General features: G+C 53.9%; 1 protein-coding gene across 1 annotated transcript; it reads right to left on the reverse strand.

Moving 5' to 3' along the window:
• Positions 1–8463: 8463 nt before the first annotated feature.
• Positions 8464–12525, reverse strand: LOC147326540 (uncharacterized). Its single transcript, XM_086297792.1, has one exon. The coding sequence runs from the start codon at positions 12523–12525 to the stop codon at positions 8464–8466; it is 4062 nt and encodes a 1353-aa protein (XP_086153918.1).
• Between the last annotated feature and the right edge of the window lie 280 nt (positions 12526–12805).

Below are 12805 nucleotides of genomic sequence, written 5' to 3' on the forward strand. Positions count from 1 at the left end.
CTCTCGGTCGCCGGTCCCCCCCGATGATCCCGCTGACGAACGAACCCAGCTTGCATCGCATCCGTCTCAGGGGATGCAGCGTAGGTGCCTGGTGATGTAAACAAGTCCAGGTTCTCGGGTGGGCTAACGTGATGTTCGCATCTCACGTCGGAAGGCCTCAGTCCCAGTTTGTTGGCCAACAATAGCCCATACGCTACGGGATGGAGCGAGTCCCGCGTGAGCATAACGTCGTTCACCGTGAGCGAAGAGTCAGGTTTTCGTCCGGACAAGCTGTCCGCAAACACTAAGCCGGACGTGTTCAAAAGCGTCACCAGCATCGAGTGGAAAGTGTGAACGGGGGACCCTGATTCCAACTCCCGAACCGTGTCTCTGTTATTGTACTGTATCGTGTTATGTCTTCTGCTGAATTGATTGAAGCCGGATAGTGCGCTCCGCCAGAAATTTGTCCACATACTCAACGTCTCCTCCAAGTGAGCGACGCTCACCGCGGACGGGTAGCTGCACACCAGTTTGACGTCCGACCCAAGCTCCGTGACGGGTCCCTGTTCCTGCTGCCCGTCGGCGTCACGCTCGAGCTTTCTCGCTATGAGATCGGCCGTTTGAAGCAACTTACTATTTTTACACACTTTTTTCAATTCGTCCACCGCCGCGCGAGGCCGCCGTGTCACTTCTTCCAAAAACTTTCTCACCACCAGAATCTCTTGTCCTTCGGAGATCATGGTCGCCATCATCTTACTCAAGCTGTGCGCCACGCTGGCTGACTTGTGTTCCGAGACCGTACCGCCGACTCCGGATCGCAGTAAGAAGTCGGGCAACTCGGACGCCGGTAACCCGAACATGTCCGTGCTGTTGTTGGCGGTCATGAAGCGAGACAAGTTGTCCAGGAGCGGTCTCCCCGATGCGTTTCCGTTGACGGAAACGCCCGTCGCCAGCGTCTGGTCTGCTCTACCTGAGAGAATGGCATCTGCCAAGTGTGTCAACGAAGATCGATCCGCTCCCCCGCTGGTATAAACCTGTCGGCCCGACGCCTTCATTAACCCGGCTATGATGTTGCGGAAAAGAGCGGCCCAACATTTGACCGTCTCGTGTACCCTTTTGGCTAGCGTGGAACCGTCCGCCCCGGCCGTCCAAGAGCTTTCCCACATCGGTATGTGCCGATACAAAATGCCGTCTACCGCAGCTGTGACGAGGCCGGTCTCGACGTCGAAGAAAGCCACGCACGACGAGGCCTTGCATTCGGGAACGACGGGACATCTACCGTGTTCGAACGTCTTCATCACACCCCACAGCCCGACGGTGGCCATCTTAAGCTCTGTTTCCTTTATGGGATTGAGTCTCAGCCCGGCGTCGCAATCTATCCAATCTCCTACGATTTTACACACCACCGACACTTGGGGCTGTGGAACGCAACTGCTCATTAGCAGCTCAAGGGCGGCGGTCAGTTTGTCGAGCGGCACGTGTAAAACGGAAGGCAGGGCTCGCTCGTGCGCACGGAGCTCTTGGACGGATTCGGCCACGGCCTCGCGGGGACTCAGCGTGTCGTACACGCTGGTGAAAAGGGACCTTTTGCAATGCCGCTTGTCCAGTCGCGGAGCACAGGAACAGTACCGGTCGGATTGCCGACGTCTGTTGAGCGTCCTCACGTCCGAGGACACCAAAGCATTCAGACTCGCTCTGCTCGAAGGTCCCACGCCTATCTTCCTTATCCTTTGCCACGGGACAAAAATGCACGGCACGAACCCCGCCAATACAGTCCAACGGATCATATTGCGCAACGTGTTCTTGATGTGCTCGCACACGCGATTCGAGGAGTAATAGTTCACCAAGTACCGAACTAAGCACGTGGCACTCTCGTTGTTGCTCCCCAACACGTTGTACAACAACAACTCTATGGACAGATTTGGATTGAACGTGTTGACAATCTCTTCCACGGCTACGGCCAACTGAGGATCCTCGGCCACGTAAATCCAAGACTCTACGTCGCGATGAATCGGTATCAACCCGTAATCTCTGTAGTCGACGAGGCGGGACGCATCTCGTTTACACTGCTGCTCGTTCCTTCTAAACCTGTAAAGGTCGTGCGAACACGGCCTGTCTCTCAACGCCACCTCCGCTAACTGTTTCTCCACCAGCGCACGTTCCGACGCCATGACAATGGCTTGAATTCCCAGCCCCTCTAATCTTTACCAGTATGTAGTCCGGTTAACAATTCTATCCTCAAATATACTTATTATCACCTGCTTTTTAATACGAGCGTGTGACTGTTTGCCTACTGTCGGTTCGGGATGGTGTGGATGTTATTCAGAGCGCTTTGCTGCCTGTGTCAAAACAGGGACACTGTGCGCGGCTACATGGGCGGCGGCGGCGAGTATTATCAGGAATTCGAGGACAGCGAAGATGACGACGAGGACGAGGACGAGGACAAGGACGAGGACAAGGACGACGACTCAAGTAACCAGAAGGAATTTCGGCGGAGAGCGTTGAAGTTGTCTAGACTCAAGCGAGACGCGATAGAGGCCACCGCGGATGCGCTCGTTGCGGACAGACTGCTGAAGCGACACGGGGGTGATTCGAGTTTACTAATGTACTACGACGAGTGCTCCCATGAAATGTCCAAGGCTCTACAGCGACTCCCCCTTGGACCGCGCAGGACACAGATCAAGGCGATCGGTCGCTCTTCCCGTGTGAAATCTAGAGCATTCGTAGTGTAGTAGTACAGTACCGCAGTGGATCTACAAAGAAACAAGCAATCATGAACATCGTAGTGATGGACCCGGGCAGCTACAAGCTGAAACCGGTGGAAGCTGTGGCCAGATTGATCGGAGCCCCCGGGTTTCTCAGAAACCCAAATAGTGAATTTGCCGAGTACATTGTCGACAAAGTGATCAGATCCTCCGCTGCCAACACGAGCGTGGTCACGGACGTAACTCTGTTGATGTCCCAGGCTCACATGGGAGTGACTCTGTTTCGACAACAGCGAGAAACGAGCCGTTTGCTGGGGGGGTTCGTTTACAAAATGTTAATCCCGGACGACAAGGTGCCCACGGGCACGAAATTCTTCCGAAAGTACAGAATCACGGATCAACGAGAAGCTCAGCATGGCACGTACGACACAATAACCAACGGAGTGCAGACCACCGTGCACAGCGAGGAATTCAGGCCCACGTCCAAAGTTGTGACCATGCAATTCGGTAGTCTGCTGAGCGTGACGGTGCCGTCGGTCGCCGTCGACCTCATCACGAGAGAGCTGGAGATGGCCAGCACGGCCTGGGAACTGACGAGAACGTGCGAAGTCTTGCAATACTGCGCGGCTCAGCCCACGCTAATCGACAGAATCGCCCGGCAGACCAAAACGGCAGGCCGCGCCGAACGGCTCGACTACGTGTTGACCATGGCCGAGCTCACGTGTGGCATGGTGAACATACAGCCCGACACGTTCGTTTGCGCTTTGGAAAACGCCAGGAGAGTGTTAGAGAGCGAAAGCCCAGAGGTTCTGATTATGGGCGAGAGCTTATTTAGAATAGTGTCCCAGCAGCACTCCGGCTCCTCGAGGTCTCACATAGTTACAGAGGACACCGTCCTCTCGCCGGAGTTTGCGGTGTACACCATGGACAACGAAACGGTCAACGCGTCCGACGGTCACCAATTTGTAATGAAAGAAGTAGCGCACCACAGCTCTCTGGGAACGGGCCTGCCTTTCGTGGAGGGGTCTCTGTCTCAAGAGTCCACCAAGGTGAATTACATAATGGCAGGCGGCGGACCGACCGACAAGATACCCATCGTACGCGTGGACGGCGTGCAAATGGAACACGGCGTGAGTAGGAACACTTCCACCGAGCACAAAGCCTTCTCCAATTCAGAGGGTTTTAAGTGGGAGTATTTCACGGTGGGGTGCACCGCTCCCGCCGTCGCGCAATTGAATCCGTACACTTTGCTCGACACCAAAGACGCGGACGAGCTCAACTTCAAACACGTGGCGCAGAGGTCGCCGTCGTCCACCTTCCTGCACAGATACGACGGGGCGGTGGTAGAAGTCACGCTTCGTAGTCTTCACGCCAGAGGGAACCCCAAGGAACTGTTCACCGCCGAGCGAAGGAGATTTCTGCAAACCGAGGTGGATTCTCTGATGACCGGCGGAGAACGCACACGGATCACCAGAGCGACGATGATCGCGTTGGCGAAGACTAGAGACTGGTACGCGAAGACCAACAACCCGGCGTCTCTCTTGGAGTTCGACACGCGACACATGGTGATACCGCAAGACGACCGGTGGCTCGTGAGACCTAGGTTCGCGCTGTTCAACTCCTCGGGCATGAACTCCATCGAGAACGAAATAGCCCAAATCGGAAGCGAGTTGCTCGCACGTTTTGGCAAAACCACGCAAGCGCAAAGCGTAACCTCGGGCTTGGAGTTTATCGACCACGCGCTACTACACAGCCCCGGCATCCAGGCCATGTTGGCAGTCAGAAACGAGGCGTTCGCGAACACCTTCACGCTAACCGCGCTGATGAGCGAAGCGGAGTGGCCGACATCCAGAAAGTACTGGTCCCTGTTAACCGATCCCATCTGCACGATCGCGCTGCACAGACGGCTTTTGGCTAAAGAAGGGAGCTCTGAATTTACATCTCAGGAGCGTACGATCTTGGTACAATTGGAGGATCTCATAAACGGCGTGCTGTTCCTATTTCACGCAATCGTCGGCGAAAGAACCAACTCGGTGCTCCCCTACATGGTCGCGTTCAACCTTTCAAATGGACACGAAGAAGACAACCACGGTTACCCGACGTCGTTCACCGCCAACGAGATCGACTACTGCAACATCATGTACTGGGTAGTGTTGCCTGCTATGGGAGCTAGGGTGTATAGGACTACAGAGTCACGGGATCGCGATCGCGACGTCCGACACGTCCCCGTAGTGCGGGACGGGGACCTTGTCAGGCTAGAGAACGAGTTGAATCTGACCAACAGTGAGATGCCCACGGTCCCCCAGATCACCGGTGTGTGTTTCTTTTCAAAGACGACACCGGGCGCAGGCTACGAGGACGCGACAGACGTCTTCGTTCCCACCGCGGGGTTCTCGGAGAGCAGCGACGCGAGCTTTCACCCCACGTCGATCGTCACGTACATGTGGGCCGTCAGGATACACAAACTTACCGGCGTCACCAACTACCTTGCCAAATTCCTCTTGGGAGTACACTATAGCACTCTGTTGACTCGCCGGGTCATACAGGACCACTACGACACCAAGTATTATTCGGGGTTGTCGTATCTGATGTTCCGAGGTCTGCGATTTACCGGTTGCGGGATATCGCTCATGCCGCAGAAGTCCATGCTGTACACCTTGGGCACAGGGGTAATATGCAAACCCACCAGCCACAACACTCATCAACTGCTATCCGTCAACCAGTACTGCGAATCGACGATCATCCCAGATACGATGGACTCCCCGGGGTTATACATTTCTAACATGTACATGAAAGACTTGCGAGGAGGAGACGTTCACATCGACACGCAAGGTCCGTACGACGTGGTGGTAGCGGACGCGTTTAACGGCTTCTGCCCCGAATCCGACACTTCCTGCGGCGGCCGCAGACCTTACATTTTCACGACCGGTCGTTCGGAGAGACTGACCTCCTCGTTGACGCGTGATCCGAGGATGCGGACGGAAGGTTACAGTTGCATACCCACCTTGCTTCACCCTTTCACTTCGGTGCACGCCGTAAAGCCCAAATCGCATTCTCGGAGCAGAGGTAGCGAGGAGAGCAACCTGAGACTTTTCTGTAAAACCCAGCACGTCGTAGACTTAGACAAAGGCGTATTGGACGCCGTGCACGACCCCTTCAAGGACACGGTCGACAGAGCCAGCGGAAACAAACGGATTACGGACATCATGCACAAGGAATTAGGAGTGGCTTTCTGTGGTACTTACGGCGTGGGCCTCACGTCGGATAAGAAACTCAAGTTTGTCAGCGACGAAACGACGAGCAATCTGGTCGATCGACTGGCTCCTAGAATCAGCGGCACGGGGCTGTTTGCTAACACCCCGGTTCACAGCGCGTACCGGCTCATCACTCCTATATTCAACCGCATATTTGAGAGTACGCGATACTCGCGCATGCTACAGTGCTAGCCAACGTCCGAGGTGAAAAAAAAACCAAATAACCCCCCCCCCCCCATAAAAAAACAAACAATGGTATCGCGCTGCGCTCGCAATGCCTCGCTGGCGGACCGGAGTGTCGGATAGGCTGACCGAGGCCGTGTGCTGTTTGACGGACGCGCTGCTCTCTTGCGGAGTGAACTTTTTCACTTCGTTATACATGCATCCGATGGAACAAGAAAATATTCTCGTGCTCATGAGAAAGAAAGAGGAGGCGCACCTCGACGTGGCGATACACACGGTGTCGCGAGACATATCGAGTTTAGACGCAAACATCGCTCTGCTCAAAGACAGCACCGCGACGGCGCTCGTCGCGGATCACACGGAGGAGTATCAGAACCTCAAGAAAGAGCTGGACTCGGCTGAGCTGGAGAGACAGCGTCTGCGCTATTTACTCAGAGCTCTGAGAGGAAGACTCGATGTTCGGCGGCTGATTCCTGCAGTTAAAACATTGTCGGACAACGTGGGACTGCAACTCAATGCTTCGGAATACATAAACAAGCAAGTGCTCACTCTGGCCATACAAAGGGACTTGGATGACGCCAGGGAGCCTGTGACCAAGGTCACGGTCCAAGAAGCGTGTAACGCATACGGAAGACCGCCTGAACCGAATTGTCCTGTGCACATAGTGTAGATTGCCTGTTTTCTGTTGATCTGTGTGCAATGTACAAAATAAACAACACGATGGTAGAATGATACAAATGTCTTTATTATTGTGTCGTCACATACAGCATTCTAACACGTTGGTACGAGCCACATACAGCATTCTAAAAAACATGGGTACGCAGAGTCACAACAAAACACATTAGATGTTGACGATAATAACATATATGATACGGTGGACCCAGACATCGGTTGGGACGCGACACGGCTGTTGCAGGGCACTGTGACCGTTGCATCTCAGTCGGAGACGTGCCCTTGCACCCCGTGTAGCTCAGGAGTTTCATCTACCCAGGAGAGCCATTGTTTTAGATTATACACGAACGCCATAGGCTCTTCGTTCGCCTGGCACGTATACATCTCTGCACGCGACTCGCCTTGGCAGTCCGTTAATCTGTACATAGATTGCACTGGGTACACGCGTCGCACATCACGGCCCATATTCACCGGCAGCATCGATAGGATGTGTACCGTCTCAACCTCCTGCAATCTGGTGTTATATCCTTGCAATATCCAACCCGCGTGTCGGGCGATGTTCAGTAGTAATTCTCGATAACCGGTATCGGCAACATCGCGAGTGCAACGCGTTAGTCTCTGTGTAATATTCGGCATCACACGTTGTCGAAAGTACGCATGTCTGTCTGTGACAGTCCACAGTCCACGAAGCGTAGAACAAACGCAACTCCCACTATCCACGTCGGCCACGTCTTTGAGATCCGTAAAACACGGTATCCATCCTACGTGCTCTCTAGATATCTTTTGCGTATGATCCTTGTGAGTTACGAGTATGTGGGTTAACACTCTCTCGTGATAGAAATGAAGCAGTAGAGTCTGGCCCATAATTCTAATCAACCAAGGCTGCATCTTTGCAGTTTCCCGCACGGTGCCTGGTTCGTCGCAGACGAGAGTGACAAAAAATGTCTTTACCCACAACACGCGTTGACACCGAATAGTGAAGCCCAAAAGGTGTGGCGCGGCTGGTGCTGTCAACATAAACCTCAGAGCTTCGCATATCATCTCAAAGTTGATGTTGCGACCAGGCAATGGCCGTAGAACTCCAAAGTTGGAAGTCTTACATCGTACTATGTTGGGTTGTGTGGCAGTGTGAACTAAAGTCACAGCACACTTTACGAAAACCCCATCGGTTGCACCTAGAGTGTAAACCCAGTCCTCTCCCTGCGTATCCATCGCAGTACAGCAGTAGAAAATGTCAAAGTCTAACGATGCTTTTCTTTCACCTCCCCGCAGAGGGCAACGTGGTGCATGTACCGCACACCGCTTTCCCGGCTCACTGAAGAAATCATCAACAACACTCTGGTTAGACTACGAGTACGAAAGCGCAAACTGTACCCTGGTCCTAATTTATATTGACCGAAAGCACAACAGCTATACAGCTCTGCGACGAACGGGGGGGGGGGGGGGGGGGGGGGGGGGGTCGGTTTGGTTTGTCTTTCACAAGACAATGGATTACATACATACGCCACCACACAGTCCAGTTCTTTTACTTTTATTACATACATATATATACACACACACACACACAAACAATGTACAACGTACAGGTATGACACTGACAATTGCATTACAATTACAATACCCCGACGTGAAAGCAGTGGGTTCGTGTTGTCTTGAAACAGACAACCCTTTCATAGCAGCTTAGGTCTTCGGCGAAAGCGAGGCTTCACGCCAACCGGCCGCGAAATACCTCCGCCGCCGCAGCCTCCTCCTCCACAAAACATCGTATAGGCTATCCCAGCAGAAAGGCCGGTACACCATGCCATGAGTACGGCAACACAAGTCCACAGCGCGGCATCGCTGGCAAAACCTGAAAGCCATCCTCCGAATGTGACCCTGCTAGCGGTTATCTCATCGTAGCGTTTATCAAACGCTTCTATGTTTCTGCTTATGTTGTCAAGTTCACCGTGGAGACTAATGAGTTTTATGCTTGTGTTTATATTCGTAAGTAGCTCCAATTCAGGCCCTCCTGCCGCGTTGTCCTCTAACAGATCCGCAAAGGACACCGGGCCTTGCGATATATGCGTCCGGGAAAAGGGTTTAAGGGGGGGGGATTCTATTTCCACGGTCGCGACACCTTCCATCCAAGTGACTTGGTTCTTCTGATAGCATACGCCTTTGTGACACGGCGCGCACACGGTCTTACAGTCCTTGGGATTTTCCAGGCATCTTAGGTACGTGTGATGAGGCTCGGGTGCACGGCAGTACCTTCCGTGACATTCCGAAGGCTCGTAATATTTGCCGTTTATCAGCCACACCTTGTAATCGGGCCAACATGGGATGCCGTCTGTGCTCATTTTGGGCATGGGTATAACACCCCTGATTGTGGTTTTCTCCACCGTGTTGGGCAAAGAATGCACTATGAACAGTTTCCTGTCTTTGTACAGAGCGGTGGCGACCGTCGGGAATTCGGACAATCCGGGGTGTTCCTGTATCACAGACATGCCGCTCGGGCAACTGCCGGATCGCCTCGATGCAATTTGCCTGAGACAGTTCTCGATCCCTCTGGCCATGAACCTCACCTGCATGGCCGCCTGCATCATTTGATGCGTGACGCTCTGCATCTGAGCGTACCACATCTGGTAGCTAATGGTGACGGAGAATTTGACGTTGATGTCACGCATCAAGGCTTCCCTGTTTTTCATCATAGTCTCTTTGAGCAGGGCAAAGTTTTTGTTGGCCTTCTCAGTATTGCGCTGCATTTGTATCTCCTGCTCGTCTAGGCGTCCATTCACCAATGCTATATTATCATCGAGCTTCCTGCTGACTTCGACCATGTCCTGAGAGATTTTGACATAGTTGTTTTTCAAAAGGTCCATCTGCTCTTCCAATTTATCAACTCTGTTCGACGTGTGCCAGGCCAACCCCAACGCCGCGGTCGCCATGCCCGTGGCCACGAAACGTTTCTTTCTGCCGCGGGGTTTAGGCGGCCTGTCCAGCCAGGGAAACGGCGCCGAGTCCGGTAGTTCGTACATCCTCGCTTTCCGTTCCTGCATGGCCAGCTCTCGCAGCCCCTGTTGCACAAATTCACTGGCTCTGCGTGCGTCGTTTACTATCTCGTGAGCGGAATTGCACAGCCTGCCGTAATTCCTTCGACAACTGTCGTCCCCTCCGCATATCGCTATTAGACACGGTTGCATGGCGCTCACGTCGTAATCGATACACCGCACGTCCATATTTATGTAATCTATGCCGTGGGTAAAGTTCGATACGAAATACAACGCTTCGGCCGGCTTGACTATCAATCCGTGCTCGGCCTCGATCGTCGGCTTATCCACCGTGTAGCCGTCGTCCACGGCCACCACGTTCATATTGTGGATGGTCTCTCCGTCGTTGTAGGCGTTACATACTTTGTTAACCGGAGGCTTGTACTCCACCACGGTAGCGGTGTCCAGTATACCCACCATGTAGTGACTGCTGTCCGTGGTGGGTACTAGCGTGTGTATGTTGATCGCGGTCTGCGGCGGGGTGCTGGACAGTAGGGCCTCGCGTTTCGGTTCGCCGGGCGTGCAAGATTGCAGCGTGTGCACGTTCACGATGTACATGTTATCGTAGCTTGTCTTGTACATCTCCTTGTACGGCTCTTTGAACACCCCCAAGGCCCCGTTCAAAATTATAAGCCCCGGACACACGAGTCTGTTGCTGAGACCGACTTGATACTGCGGGTCGAGGCAATTTTTGGATCCCGACGCAGGGTCCTTGTATTCTCTAGGGACGGCGATAGCTTCCGTGGAATCCGTTCCCACGACTGAGTTTGCGGAGCGCCTGTTCCTCACGCTGGCACGGGATGCGGTGTCGCTCGACACCCCCGCCACAGCCTGTTGTCTGCGCCAGTCCCTAAGCCTGTGGACTGCGGACGTCACGCTCGATATAGCGGGGGTGTTAGCGCGCACCTTTCGCTTGAAATCCGAGTCCACGGGGGAGATCACAAATTGGTTGATACCAAACGCGACCGCTATCAATTCGGGGTACTGCTTGAGTGTTTCGAGGGACGTAGACGTGTACGTCGCGTTGACTAACGCGTTTCTGCCCCACATGGTCGTCGTCGATCCGGAGCAACATTTCGTGTTCATGTCTTCCTCGCATCTCAAAATGTTATTACTTTCCATGTCGGCCAATGTGAGTTCGGTCGTGGTTTTATTCGAGACGTCCGTCACGTTGTTGTTCTCCACGGGTGTAATCGTCAGCCCCCCGGTTAGCGACAACGTAGCTATCAGCTTGTTAGCCTTAACGCCACCGCGTAATACAGCCAGCACGTACGGCACGATGCCCTTGATCGAACCCCCTTTTTTCGTCCACATGTTCTGGCAGTCTTTGGGTTCGGTCATGTTAACGAACAGTCGGGGGGTGACAAAGGCCTCGAACGTTCCAAGGCTCGCAAAGTTCATGGTCTTCACACGTCTCACATCTCTCGGTAAACGAAGGAATAGCTTGGTTGCCCGTAGCTCAGTTATCGCCCGCGCCACGTCGCTCGCCACTTTGCTCACCTCGGAATCTGCGTTGACCCGAGAGCAAGCGGATGCGCCGCCCCACGCGCTGGCGTCCAGCATGATGGCGCTCGCGTACGTGGCAATCGCCGTTTTGTGCAGGGTCTTAGCTATGTTCTGCATCGTCGAGGCGTACCCACCGTCTGTGGAAGCCACGGGGACCACGCACCTGTCCAGCGGTATCCTGAGAATAACGTGCCCGAATTCGCTCAACGCGTGGAACCTGTCGATGTCCACGTCCAGGGACAGATGATCCGAGGCGTACGTCGCGTTGTCCGCCGATACTATGGTAGCGTCGCAGGACGAGGAGGCGATGAAGGCTTCGATTTCACCGGTAGTGGGTCGCGATAGCACATCTCTCCGCAGCAGCTCCGCGGCACTAGATATTTCGCACATAGCGATAGGGGCCGAGGCGTCTTCGTCGGCGTTGGTTATGCCCACGCTGTTGGTATCGGTTCGTCCTATGCAGAACGTGTTTCCGTTTGAGCGAAAACAGTTGTCGCCCAGTTGAGTGTAGCACAGGCCTATCGACTCGCTGTCGCCCAGGCCCACGTACGATAACACGCAAGCGTACGGAGAGTTTCTTATGCTCAGCACGTCGTCGGTGTCGGGCCAAGTCCTATTCCCTTCGGTTGCGTATAAGGTCCTTCTCAACAATTTGTAGGTTGCGCACTGGGGATCGGGGTCGCACTGCGCCGCGGGATCGTCGCCGAAGAAATACTCTCTGTTTCTCTCATTGGCGTGCAGCATTACGGATACCTTGTTGATGGGAATTGAAGATACCACGCGATCTGCGCACGGGAACTTTCCTGGTATTTCTACGCACGAGTCTCTGTCCAGCTTCAGCACGTACGCGCCTAGCATAACACCTTGACGTTCGTATCTACTCAGATCGCCACTAGCACTCCTGTCGGGTCTCCAGCTCGCGTAAATTTTCCCGGAGCAGTAATGTGTACACGTTTGGTCACTCGGATCCTCGGGCCCCGCGATGTCAACCGTCAAGGCGAAGCTTCCTTTGCTGTAACCTTGACACCAGCTGGTCCCCGCAGCGCATCTCAGAACCGATATCCAGACGTACGGAGCGTATCCGTACGGCTTGGCGATTCTGTTGTTTTTGTTGTTGTTGTTGTTGTTGTCGTACACCACGGGGCTGCATGCCGCGAAAGGCAACAACAAACCCACACACAGAGCGAATGCGGCGATCATGGTGTCACGACGAATGTGCCGCTTACAAGGTAAAGCTACGGAGGGCGCTCTGATAGCATCAGCTGCACAGCGTCATAGCAGAGGATGCGACCCTCCCTTGTCGTTTGAATCTACGGGCCGGTGTTTTAGTAGAGTTCGGCACATGGCCGTGAGTCCGATGAATTGTTTCACTGCGTCGTTGTGAATCTTGGCCACGTCCTGATCCGGTACCAGTATCGCCTTACCCATATGGGTAGTCACGCGGTTCATGATGTGTAGCGAAGTACGGTTCGCTAATGTG

Source organism: Aulonocara sp. 'chitande type north' Nkhata Bay, linkage group LG7, assembly GCF_057382095.1.
Source record: "Aulonocara sp. 'chitande type north' Nkhata Bay isolate Kocher_YH1m ecotype deep benthic linkage group LG7, A_spYH_male_GT1.1, whole genome shotgun sequence".
In the NCBI taxonomy this organism is placed as follows: domain Eukaryota; kingdom Metazoa; phylum Chordata; class Actinopteri; order Cichliformes; family Cichlidae; genus Aulonocara; species Aulonocara sp. 'chitande type north' Nkhata Bay.